The sequence below is a fragment of the Camarhynchus parvulus genome, chromosome 12 (genome assembly GCF_901933205.1).
Source record: "Camarhynchus parvulus chromosome 12, STF_HiC, whole genome shotgun sequence".
Lineage (NCBI taxonomy): Eukaryota > Metazoa > Chordata > Aves > Passeriformes > Thraupidae > Camarhynchus > Camarhynchus parvulus.
Genome location: NC_044582.1, coordinates 11,338,622 through 11,348,614, shown reverse-complemented (window position 1 = coordinate 11,348,614; position 9,993 = coordinate 11,338,622). Strand labels below are relative to the sequence as shown.

Sequence of the window (9,993 nt, the reverse complement as noted above, 5' to 3'; positions counted from 1 at the left end):
CCGAGCTGGGCCCACCCCGCTCGAGTCCACCTTAAGGGGGGAGGGCGCTCCGGCGGTGTTTGTACACAGCGTGCACACCCGCCTGCAGCCCCTGTGCCCGGCTGCTCATCCCCTGCACCCGCCCATCCTGCCTGCACCCCCCGGAGACACCTCTCCATTCCACACCAATACCCTGGACCCCAGGGCAACCTTACGGTGCTGGCTGGGGCAGCTGCAGCTCCCGTGGGGTCACATCAGTCCTACACAGCAGATAGGAGCAGACTCTGTGCCCCCAGAACAAGGGAGACACCCCACACACGCACCCCACATACATCAGGGGGACAAACAGGAGACCACCCCCACCCCAGCACCCCAAGAATGAGCAGGAGAACAGGAGGCAGTGACAGGGCTGGGATCTCTGTTTATTGAAGCAGTGCTGTGGAGCACCCCAGGGGATTGCACCAAGGCACAGTGGCACTGGGGGTGTGCAAGGACCCCCAAGGAAGCAACACCACGGTGGTGTAGCAGCAGCAGATCCCTCAGGCCTTGCCAGGGTCCTCCTTGAGCGTCACTGTGCGGTTGAACACCATCTGGGGAGAAACACAGGGTCTGCTCAGGGCCCCAGGCAGGCAGGGGGTGCTTGCACACGTGTGTGCAGGCTGCCTCACTGCCCCCATCCCACAGGGCTCACCTTCCCCTCCTCACTGTCGGGATCCACAGAGAAGTAGCCCAGGCGCTCGAACTGGAACTTGTCAAAGGGTCGAGCAGAGCGGACAGAGCTGTCCACCAGGGCATTGTGCACCACACGCAGGGAGTCCTGGCAGGGAGGACAGCTCAGCCAGCACCCCTACCCTTCTGTCCTCTGCACAGCCCAGCTCCCCTCAGCTCCTCTTCCCCTTGAGACACAGTAAGGCCCTGCCCCAAGAGGGGTAGGGTGTACATGGAAGTGGGTGCCTCAGGATTGGGTGCAGGAGGTCCCCACTTCCCCCCGGGCCCATAACCTCAGCTGCTGCCACTACTCACAGGGTTGAGGTCACTCAGAAAGCCACCAGGTACCTCCGATGGGTCCTCAGGATTTTTGTGCAAAAACCTACCATGAGATAAGAGTCTTATCCCAAAGCTGCCAAATGAGGGGACATGGTGCCACTCATGGGACCCCAGAACATCATCTTCCTCACAAAAGGTCTGGGCAGAACCCAGCAGGGCCTGCTGCTGTACAGCTGTGCTGTTGCTCCAGCACTGTAGAGTTTGTGCTGGCCTTGGTTGGCAGTGGAATACTCACAGCCGCTCATAGAGCCGCACTTCACAGGCCAGTGGCACCGACACCCAGTGGATGAAAGCCTTGGGCTTTTCTGCCACATCCGACTTGGTGCAGGTCACCTCCAGCTCAATGACACGCCCACTGACGTCCTGAGGGAGAGGAGATGAGCCAAGCTGTCAGGCAGCAGTCTTATCCCACGTGGTAGACCCAGGGCTGAATCCCCAGCCCCACAGCTCGGGGACACCTTGTTCCCCTCCGTGAGGCACAGGGCAGGCAGAGAGCAGTCACACAGGCAGCCTGACCCTCACTGTGTCCAGAGCAGCCAGCATGACACTCCACAGCCCAGCCTCATGTCACCGGTGCCCACAGCCACGCACCTTGATGACATTCTGGACGGTGATGACGTAGCCAGTGTGGCGCAGCCCCACCGGCTGCCCAGGGGCCAGGCGCTTGTAGCCCTTGTCTGCCTCCTGTAAGAGAGTTCACAGCTGCATGAGGGGCCCAGCATGGGCAGCAGGTCCCCCCTCTAGCACGTCTCTCTGCCATCCCAGGGATCAGTGATCCCAGGGCTGTTTGAACTCCCGTGTTGCTGTGGGATGTTCCCACAGACAGGCCAGGTTGAGAAACATTGGTTGGACATGTCCTGGCCAGGTTGAGGGCAGCATTTGCCCAGTGCCCATCAGAGTTGCTGGCCCATTTGGGAGTCACAGTCAGGTCTCAACACCCGCATATGACCTCTGTGTGCAGCACCAACATCACTTCCAGGCTCCTGCTGCACAAGCTATAGCTCCAGGAATGAGGGTAGTATAGCCCAGTGGGCCTGGCTTACCTCCCTGAAGTCTGTCTCCTCAATGTAGACGGTCTGGTGGAAGGGCACTTTGTGAAAACCACGGCTATCATCGGCTGGAAAGTTGGGCACAAGGACCTCCAGTGCCTGGGGAGAAAGAGGGCTTGAATGCTGATCTCAAGGAACACTACTCCCACAACAGCCCACGGCAGTCTCACCTTTGGAGCAGGGAAGTTGGTGATGGTGACCTTGAGGGGCTCCAGGACAGCCATGGCACGGGGGGCCTGCTCGTTCAGCACCTCCCGGGCACAAGCCTCCAGCAGATGCGGCTCCATTGTTGCCTGGGCCACTGTCACACCAACCTGAGGAACAGTGTGCTGTGACCATGCTGGCCAGGGTTGCAGCCATCTGCCCTGTCTCACCCCACCCAAAGCCTACCCGTGCACAGAAGTTGTTGATGGCCTCAGGGGGGAAGCCTCGCCGGCGCAGGGCTGTCAGCGTGAAGAGACGCGGGTCATCCCAGTCCCTGAGGAAACACCAGTGTGACAACCAGGCATGCTCTGGCTGAGCCCCATCACGGCAGCTGGCCCTGCTCCTACCTCACAGCACCCGTCTCCACCAGGCGGATGATCTTTCTCTTGGAGACCACGGTGTAGAGCAGGTTGAGGCGCCCATATTCCCACTGCACAGGGCAGTAAACATCCAGAGCATTGCACAGCCAGAAGTAGGAGGAGCGCCTGCAAGGGAGGTACAGGCACAGCCCAGCTCAGCCGCATGGACACGCTGTCCCCCAGCACTCTGGCAGCCACCAGGTGCTGCTCCCAGGTCTAGCTCAGCCCTGGGCCATGCCATGCATGGTGGCTCACCTGGCCTGGAACTCCTTGGTGCAGAGGGAATGTGTGATGTGCTCGATGGAGTCGCAGAGGCAGTGTGTGTAATCGTACGTGGGGTAGATGCACCTGCAAGGCAGATGCAGTCAGCTCAGGGCAGAGCACGGTGCTGCTCCACTCCTGATACCTCCTCACTACCAGGAAATCCAGACCCAGCCCCACCACACGTGCCAGGACATGGCAGGCCCTCCCTACCACTTGTCCCCAGTGCGGTGGTGTGGAGTGAACTTGACACGGTAGGCAACGGGATCCATCTTCCCATCCTCCATCACCAGCTTCATCCTCAGCGTGGCTTCCCCCTCCCCAAACTTGCCCTTTCTCATGTCCTGTGGAGACAGGGGAAGCTGTCAGCTGAGCCACAGATCCAGAGCCCACAGGCCTGCAGCACCTGCCCCAGCCAGGAGTACCTCAAAGAGCAGGAGTGACTCCTCCACAGGCCGGTCCCGCCATGGTGAGGGTGGTGGGTTGTGGCCTTTGATCTCCTCAACCTTCTGATGGCAGACATATGCCTGACCCCTACGGAGAGGAAATGCCATCCCCAGACTTGAGTGACCCATCTCCTGGGCAAGGGGGAGCCCTGACCACAGTGCAGGATATCAACACCAGCCCAGCACATTCCTACTGCCCCACACTCACCTGCGGATGAGCTCCAGGGCCCAGGTGTAGAGCTGGTCAAAGTAATCCGACGCATGTGTCACTGCATAAGGCTGGTAGCCTGTGGGGATGGGTGAAATGGAACAGGTTGGAGGAACCCCAAAGGTCCAGCAGCAAGGCCTGAATGCAGGGGTGTCCCTGGCACCTGGCTTGATCCTGCCCTCCCCACCCCGAGCCATACCCAGCCACTCCACCATCTCCCGGATGGCTGTGAAGTATTTCTCCTCCTCCTTCTCGGGGTTGGTGTCATCATAGCGCAAGAAGCACACGCCACCATTGGCCTGGGGATGAAGAGATGATGAGCAGTTGCTCCCTGAGGGACCAGCAGCCAAGTAGCAGGGAAAGGCAGGGGCCAGGGTGGCTTGGTGCTTTGTACCTTGGCATAGCCAAAGTTGAAGTTGATGGCCTTGGCATGGCCAATGTGCAGGATCCCGTTAGGCTCAGGAGGGAAGCGTGTCCGCACCTGAAGAGGCAAAGGGGACACCTCTCTCCTTCAGCAGGAGATCTTTACCTTCCCTGACAGCAGTGACACAGCAGTGACACGAGCCCCTGGCAACCGTGCAGAGCACCCTGTGCTGTGTGGGTGCTGCCTCTGCAGTGCCCCTGTGAGCTGCGTGTTCCCCACCCACCCCAGCTGTGTCACTGCCACGTGGAACCGCTGGGCTGTGCGATATGGCCTCACCTGCCCACCCGTGATTGCCAGGTGCTGCTTCAGCAGGGCCATAGTGTTGGGTGTCACCACGTAGCCCTCAGTCTTGTAGTTCTCTCCTGCAAGTAGAGGATGCTCAGAGCTGCAGCACTGCCCTAACCATGCCAAGCCCAACAGCCAGGGGGGAAGGACACAAGACCTGTCCAGTTCTCTGCAGCATGGAGAGCTGGGAGCAGGCACAGAGCCCGTGGAGTGGCCCCACATATGGCAGTGACACCTCGCACTCACCTGGCTTGTGGAACTTCAGGGCTTCTCCTCGCAGCTGCTCCAGCAGTGACTTTGTCTCTGTGCCCATGTCACCTGCAGGAGATGGGGCTGAGCTCCCTGATCACAGCTCCCAGGGCCCAGCTTGGAAGCAGGTCCAGCAGGAACTAAAGGGCTGGGGAAGGGTCTCTTACCATTCTCCACCACAGCCACCTTCTGTTTCTCTGCTGGGGCCAGACGGGCCTTTGCCACCTGCAGAGACCAGCACAGCATGCTGAGTGCCCAGTTGCAGCACATACCCTCCCCTCCTGGCCCAGCCTGCTGGCCCCAGCACTCCCTCTAGACCTGTACCCATGGCGGCAGAGCAGCCCAGAGCAGTTATTTGGGATCCTGCCGTGACACTTGGCAAGAAAATACCATGCAAGTCTGCAGCCTCCTCTTCTCCTTACCTTTGGTTTCTTTTCCAGATCAGCTTCTGTCTTTGGCCCAAGCAAATGTAGCACCTGGAGAAGAGTGACACAGTCAGGAGTCAAAAAGGCTCCTGGACTAGGTGTGTCCTAGTGTCCTGTCCAGTCATCATTCCGCTCCCCCTGCCTGCACCTAAGTGGGGCAGGCTGTCCCCACCGCTGGGCCCTCCAGGGGACCGGCTGACAGGTCCCACACCAGTCACAGCACACCCAGGGGACCACAGCAGCACCTGACACAGTAACCTCACACCCACCTGCAGGTCCACCTCGTTCTTGATGGTCTTCCCGTCTGCCCACCGCAGCTGGCTCCGTGCCTCCCCTGCAGACAGGGCACCCCGTGGGCAAGGGGCAGTGCCCAAGCCCAGGGGAGCTTCAGCCTGGGAGCTGATGCAGAATGCCACACCCTTTGCCCCAGGGCTGTCCCAGTTGCTGGGCACTATGGCCCTGCCTGTGTGGGGGACCTGCCAGGATGACATCTCTCCATGGCAAAGGGCTGGCTCTCAGGATTCAGGGGAGCACAGTGGCACTGGCAGTCAGGCACAGGGACGTGACAGCCACCAGCACCAGGCAGGGGCTGCCCCGGTGTCACCACTCACCCATCAGCAGCCCCATGTTGAAGTGGTAGCGCTCTGCCAGCAGTTCTGCTCGGTGCTTGCTGATCACAGCCTCCACCTGGGAGCAGCACAGGGACCCCGGGGTGAGCAAGGCAGGCAGGAGCACAGCAGGAGCCAGTCCAATGTCCCCTGTGCTGTCTCCACAGGGTCACAGCCCCACTCACCGCCTCCTCGATCTGCTCGGGGGTGATGCAGACCCCCACACCGCAAGCTCGCTCAAAGTCTGCCACGTCCAGGGGCTCCAAGGGGTGGCTCCTCACGTACTCCAGGGCAGCTGGGGACAGAGCAGGGATGAAGTGCCGTGCCCGCGGGGCCGGGGCCGGGGCCGGGCGGGGGCCGGGGCCGCACGGTACCGCTGAGCTGCAGGTCGGTGAGGATCTCCCTGCGGGCGATGTAGCCCACGAGGAAGCCGAGGTGTTTCGGGTCCTTGAGGCGGGCGGCCGCGTTGTACAGAAGTGTCCCGGTGGCCTTGTCCAGCGCCGGGCCCAGCGCGCTCCGAGCCTGTCGCCGCCCCGGAGAGCGTCAGGGCAGGACCGGGGCCCGAGTCCCGGCGAACCGGCGGCACCGGGGGGCAGAGCGGGACAGGGGAGTGCCAAGGGCCGAGGCCGCTCGGCGGGGTCGGGAGGCTGGGGGGTCCCGGCAAGGCTGGGGTCGAGGGGGTGACAGCGGGACCACGGTGCCAATGTACCCGGGTGACACCGGAGATCGGGTTACCGGGTCCCGGGGGTGACACTGATACCGGGGTACCGAGTTCCCAGGGTGGCCAGGTGACATCGGGGTGACGGGGTACCGGACCAGGGACCAGGGTACGGGCCCGCGGCGGACGCACCTGCAGCACAGCCCGGCGCAGCAGCGCGCTGAGTGCCCCGTTGCGCAGCGTCTCCCGCGCCTTGGCCTCGCTGAGGCCGATGCCCGTGAACAGCCCCAGCGCCTCCTCCGCTTCCTCCGCCGCCATCGCTGCCGCCGCCGCCGCCGCCATGCTGCCGCCTCCGCCCGGGGGCGGGGCCGTGCCCAGCCAACCGGCAGTGAGAGGGCTCCGTCTCGACCAATGGCAGGCGGGGGACCGGCGCGGGCCGGGCCAATGGGAGCGCGGGAGGCGGGCTCAGCGCGCCGGCCGTTGCATCATTTAAAGAGCCCGGCGGCGGCGGCGGCCACGTGGGGGGCGGGGCTGGAGGCGGGCCCGGGGGCGGGGCGGGCTCCGGTCCCGCCCGGCGCCCCCGCTCCCGGCGCTGTGTGCCCCGCGGCTGGTGCCCGCACCTCCGGTGTGCCCTGTGCGTCTCCGCCTGCCCCAACGGCCCCGGGACCAGCGGCGAGCCCCTGGGGATGCACGTGCCCAAGGTCCTGGGGTGGACACCGCGTCGCGGTGGCGGCCTCAGCACGGTGTATGCGGGGCCAGGCCGGCTCGGCGTCCCCGGCTCCCCCGATCGTGCGTGGTCCCTTGGTCCTGCCAACCCAGTGTTCGCCCTCTTCCCTCCTCCCCTGTCCCCCTCGCTGCCTTAGTACACCCCTCATCCCAGTGTCCCCAGGCTCCCCTAGACTGGTGGAACTTTGGCTGCCTCAGCCCATGTCCTCCTGCACCCCCCCGGCCCGTCTGGTGTCTTGTCCAGTCTGGTGTCCCCAGTTCTCCCTTTGCCCCGCCAGCTTCCCCAGCCTGCTATTCTCCAGCTCTTCCGGCCTCGTGCCCCCGGGTGTCCTCCACAACCCCACGTTTTCTGCCTTAGCCCGGGAGTCCCTGCCCCAAACTGATATCCTCCCCCCGCCAGCTTGGTATCTCCTCTTAGCTCAGTGCCCCCCTAGCCCAGTGTTCCACCCATCCTACTCCCACCTCAGCCCGAGTAGCAGCAGACTCGAGTGGCTGTGGAAGAGGGTTTATTGGAAATACGGGGTGGGAGGAGGCACTAGCAGGTCCTGCCAGCCAGAGCCACCGGACACAACCAGACAAGGCAGGTCCTGGCTCCTCCATGGGTGGGTGCTGGAGTCAACGTTGGTGTCACAGTGAGTCCCACACCACGGAGGGGACAGCCATTGCTGAGCGCCGGCACAGAGCTATAGTTCCATCCTGGTGCCAGGCACCGTGTCTGTCCCCTTGGTGGCTGCCTGCTCCCTGCCCGTAGCTGGCAGTGGCTTTAAGCTATAGCGGGCACTGACATTGGTACCTGAGACGCTGCGGTATTCACCCATCTCCGTGCGAACGCTCTCGTTCTGGGTGATGGTGAGCAGGACCGGCACGGAGAGCGTCACCTCCTTCCGAAGCACTTGGATGCTGAGCGCTGTGCGCGGGGGGATCTTGGCCGGCAGCTGCACCTCCACGCGCTGCCGGCGAGTGCTGCTTTCGCTGCGCCCTTTCTGCACCGTAAAGATGTTGGAGGCTTCCACGGTCAGTGTGAAGGAGAGCCCGGCTTTGAGGCTGGTGGCATTGCTGAAGTGGAAGCTCTGCCAGAGTGTGGTGCCGTACTCCCGGCTGCTGCTGGCCGCCAGCGCCTGCTCCGACTCGGTCTCGTTCACCCCCTCAATCTCATCCACCAGCACCTCCCGCTCCTCCTCCACCCGCTTCTGTTCCCAGAGGAGACGTGCTGAGACCAGGGGCCGCCCAGGCCGTAGAGGGCGCAGGTGGGACAGCCGAGACTGAAAGTTCAGCTCCAGTTTGTAGTCGGCGAGATGCTCGCCGGGCCATGCCAAGCAGTGCCAGCCACCCCGGCCGGGGTTCTGGTAGAGCAGCCAGACCCCTCGCTGCACCGTGTGGGAGGCCACCCGGTCGTTGAAGTACCCATACGCCAAGTTGGTCTCCTCTGTCACCACCTTGCAAGCGCCTTGGAAGTTGGGGTGCTCGTAGAGGGTGATCTGGGGGTCCCCCAGGTCGTGGTGCACGAGGCGCAGTGCTGAGAAGCTGTTGGGCCGATCCACAGAGGGGTACTCGCCCTCCTCGAAGGCATACGGCTCCCCCTCGTATTTGGGGTCCGTGTAGGCAATCCATGGCTGCCCCTCCACCTTTAGGGAGGCGATGCAGTTCCCAAAATCCAGCTCATGCAGGTCAGGCACGTCGCAGGTGAACTCTCGGCTCAGCCCCTCGAAGTTGGCGCGCTCATACACGGTGATCCGGTTCATGGCGCTGTGGGTGCCCGCCCCTGCCAGGGCACAACAGGGACCACGTCCCCTCCTCTGGGCTCACGGGTGCTACAGGAGACCCGTGAGGAAAGCCCAGCAAGCAAAGGCAAACCTCGGCACCCCTTTAACTCTTGTCCTCTGCCTTTCCTTTGCCTACCTGCTGCCTGGGCCCTGTGCTCTCACCGTCTGTGCTGGCAGCACCCTGCAGCTGTGCCTTTTAGGAAGGGGTGGTGGGACCAGGGCGTGCTGCGGCACGAAGCGAAGGCAATGACAACGCTCGCCCCCGCACCCTGCGCCCAACCCTTGTCCCCACTTGGTGCTGGGGAGTCAGCCAGGCCCCGCAGAGCGGGATGCCAGCAGGTCCCACAGACCAGCCCTGCTGGAAAGTCCTGCCGTGCCCCAGGCACGTGAGGCTCCTGCTAAAGAGTCACCGCCAATTATCAGTGATGCTTCCGCCCTGCCCGCGCTAATTACAGTGTGCATCGCCGGTGGGGCAGGAACTGCTGGCTCACCCCACCAGGGTGAGAGGGCATGGTGGTGGGGCAAGCGGCGCCCCAAAACAAGAGCCTCTGAACCCTGGTGATCCCAGCAATTGGATATGGGCACCTGGCATGGTGGCACTGCTCCAGCCCAGTCTCTGAGGATGGCTGGGGCAGATGGGAACACTTCCTCCCCCTTGTCGCTTCATGGGGCGCCCAAGGCACTGCTGGGGTGGGATGCTGGGCACAGCAGGACACTGACATCAAACCGAGGCATTGGCAGGCAGCCACTCCAAGCACAGCATGCTGGTGGTTTCCTCCGGGCTCCATGCAGGTTGCCATGGCATGAACTGGAGCTGGCCTCTCCAGTAGCTACTGCTGTGGGGCACAGGGCACGTGCACTCCCTAGCTGGCACCCCGCTGAAACAGGGCTCAGGCAGCTCACAGCTTCTGGGGCAAGGTTAAGCCTTTGACTTCTGGCTACATGCCCAGAGGCTGCTTCATCCACTTGTCCACACAGCCCTCACCAGCCCAGGGTTTTTCCCAAGGCACAGTGCATGGAGTGGGGAGCCACAAGGCTGATACGAAAAGCTCCCAGTAGGGTACAGCTGGATCCTGACCCACCCCTTGGGGACAGTCAAAACCCTCAAAGCCTCTGGGCTAAAATCTGCCTCTTGGAGCTGATAAGCAAGGCCAGCCCTTGGCTGCATGGGGTCCCCTGGTCCCACCAGGGTTTGGTACAGCCTGCAGGCACCCACATCCTGTGGTGGAGAAGGATGGAGACCCCATTGCTCCAACAGCCTGCACCCCGCAAGTCACCCAAGAGGAACCCAGGCGTCCCTGA

At 63.0% G+C, this 9,993-nt stretch overlaps 2 protein-coding genes across 2 annotated transcripts; both read right to left on the bottom strand.

Moving 5' to 3' along the window:
- Window positions 1–381: 381 nt before the first annotated feature.
- QARS1 (glutaminyl-tRNA synthetase 1) lies at window positions 382–6,549 on the bottom strand. The gene is made up of 24 exons (XM_030956696.1): window positions 6,395–6,549; window positions 5,919–6,066; window positions 5,730–5,839; window positions 5,548–5,623; window positions 5,206–5,270; window positions 4,934–4,987; window positions 4,679–4,736; window positions 4,509–4,580; window positions 4,254–4,339; window positions 3,948–4,034; window positions 3,753–3,852; window positions 3,554–3,632; window positions 3,325–3,433; window positions 3,113–3,243; window positions 2,894–2,986; window positions 2,627–2,764; window positions 2,466–2,553; window positions 2,246–2,389; window positions 2,070–2,174; window positions 1,618–1,710; window positions 1,262–1,389; window positions 1,003–1,069; window positions 671–796; window positions 382–569 (listed from the first exon to the last, which is right to left on the bottom strand). Exons 1-24 carry the CDS (start codon window positions 6,542–6,544, stop codon window positions 519–521), a joined length of 2,358 nt encoding a protein of 785 aa, XP_030812556.1. The 5' UTR covers window positions 6,545–6,549; the 3' UTR covers window positions 382–518.
- An 873-nt stretch (window positions 6,550–7,422) lies between these two features.
- LOC115908355 (epidermal differentiation-specific protein-like) lies at window positions 7,423–9,993 on the bottom strand. The gene has a single exon (XM_030956882.1). It carries the CDS (start codon window positions 8,668–8,670, stop codon window positions 7,612–7,614), a length of 1,059 nt encoding a protein of 352 aa, XP_030812742.1. The 5' UTR covers window positions 8,671–9,993; the 3' UTR covers window positions 7,423–7,611.

Excerpts from the sequence above, each read along its gene's own strand:
- QARS1 (XM_030956696.1), bottom strand. The coding sequence starts at position 6,544 with ATGGCGGCGGCGGCGGCGGCAGCGATGGCGGCGGAGGAAGCGGAGGAG. Across the intron at positions 4,340-4,508 it reads CCTGAAGTTCCACAAGCCAG|GAGAGAACTACAAGACTGAG; the intron begins GTGAGTGCGAGG and ends CTCTACTTGCAG. Across the intron at positions 3,244-3,324 it reads AGTCACTCCTGCTCTTTGAG|GACATGAGAAAGGGCAAGTT; the intron begins GTACTCCTGGCT and ends CTGTCTCCACAG.
- LOC115908355 (XM_030956882.1), bottom strand. The coding sequence starts at position 8,670 with ATGAACCGGATCACCGTGTATGAGCGCGCCAACTTCGAGGGGCTGAGC.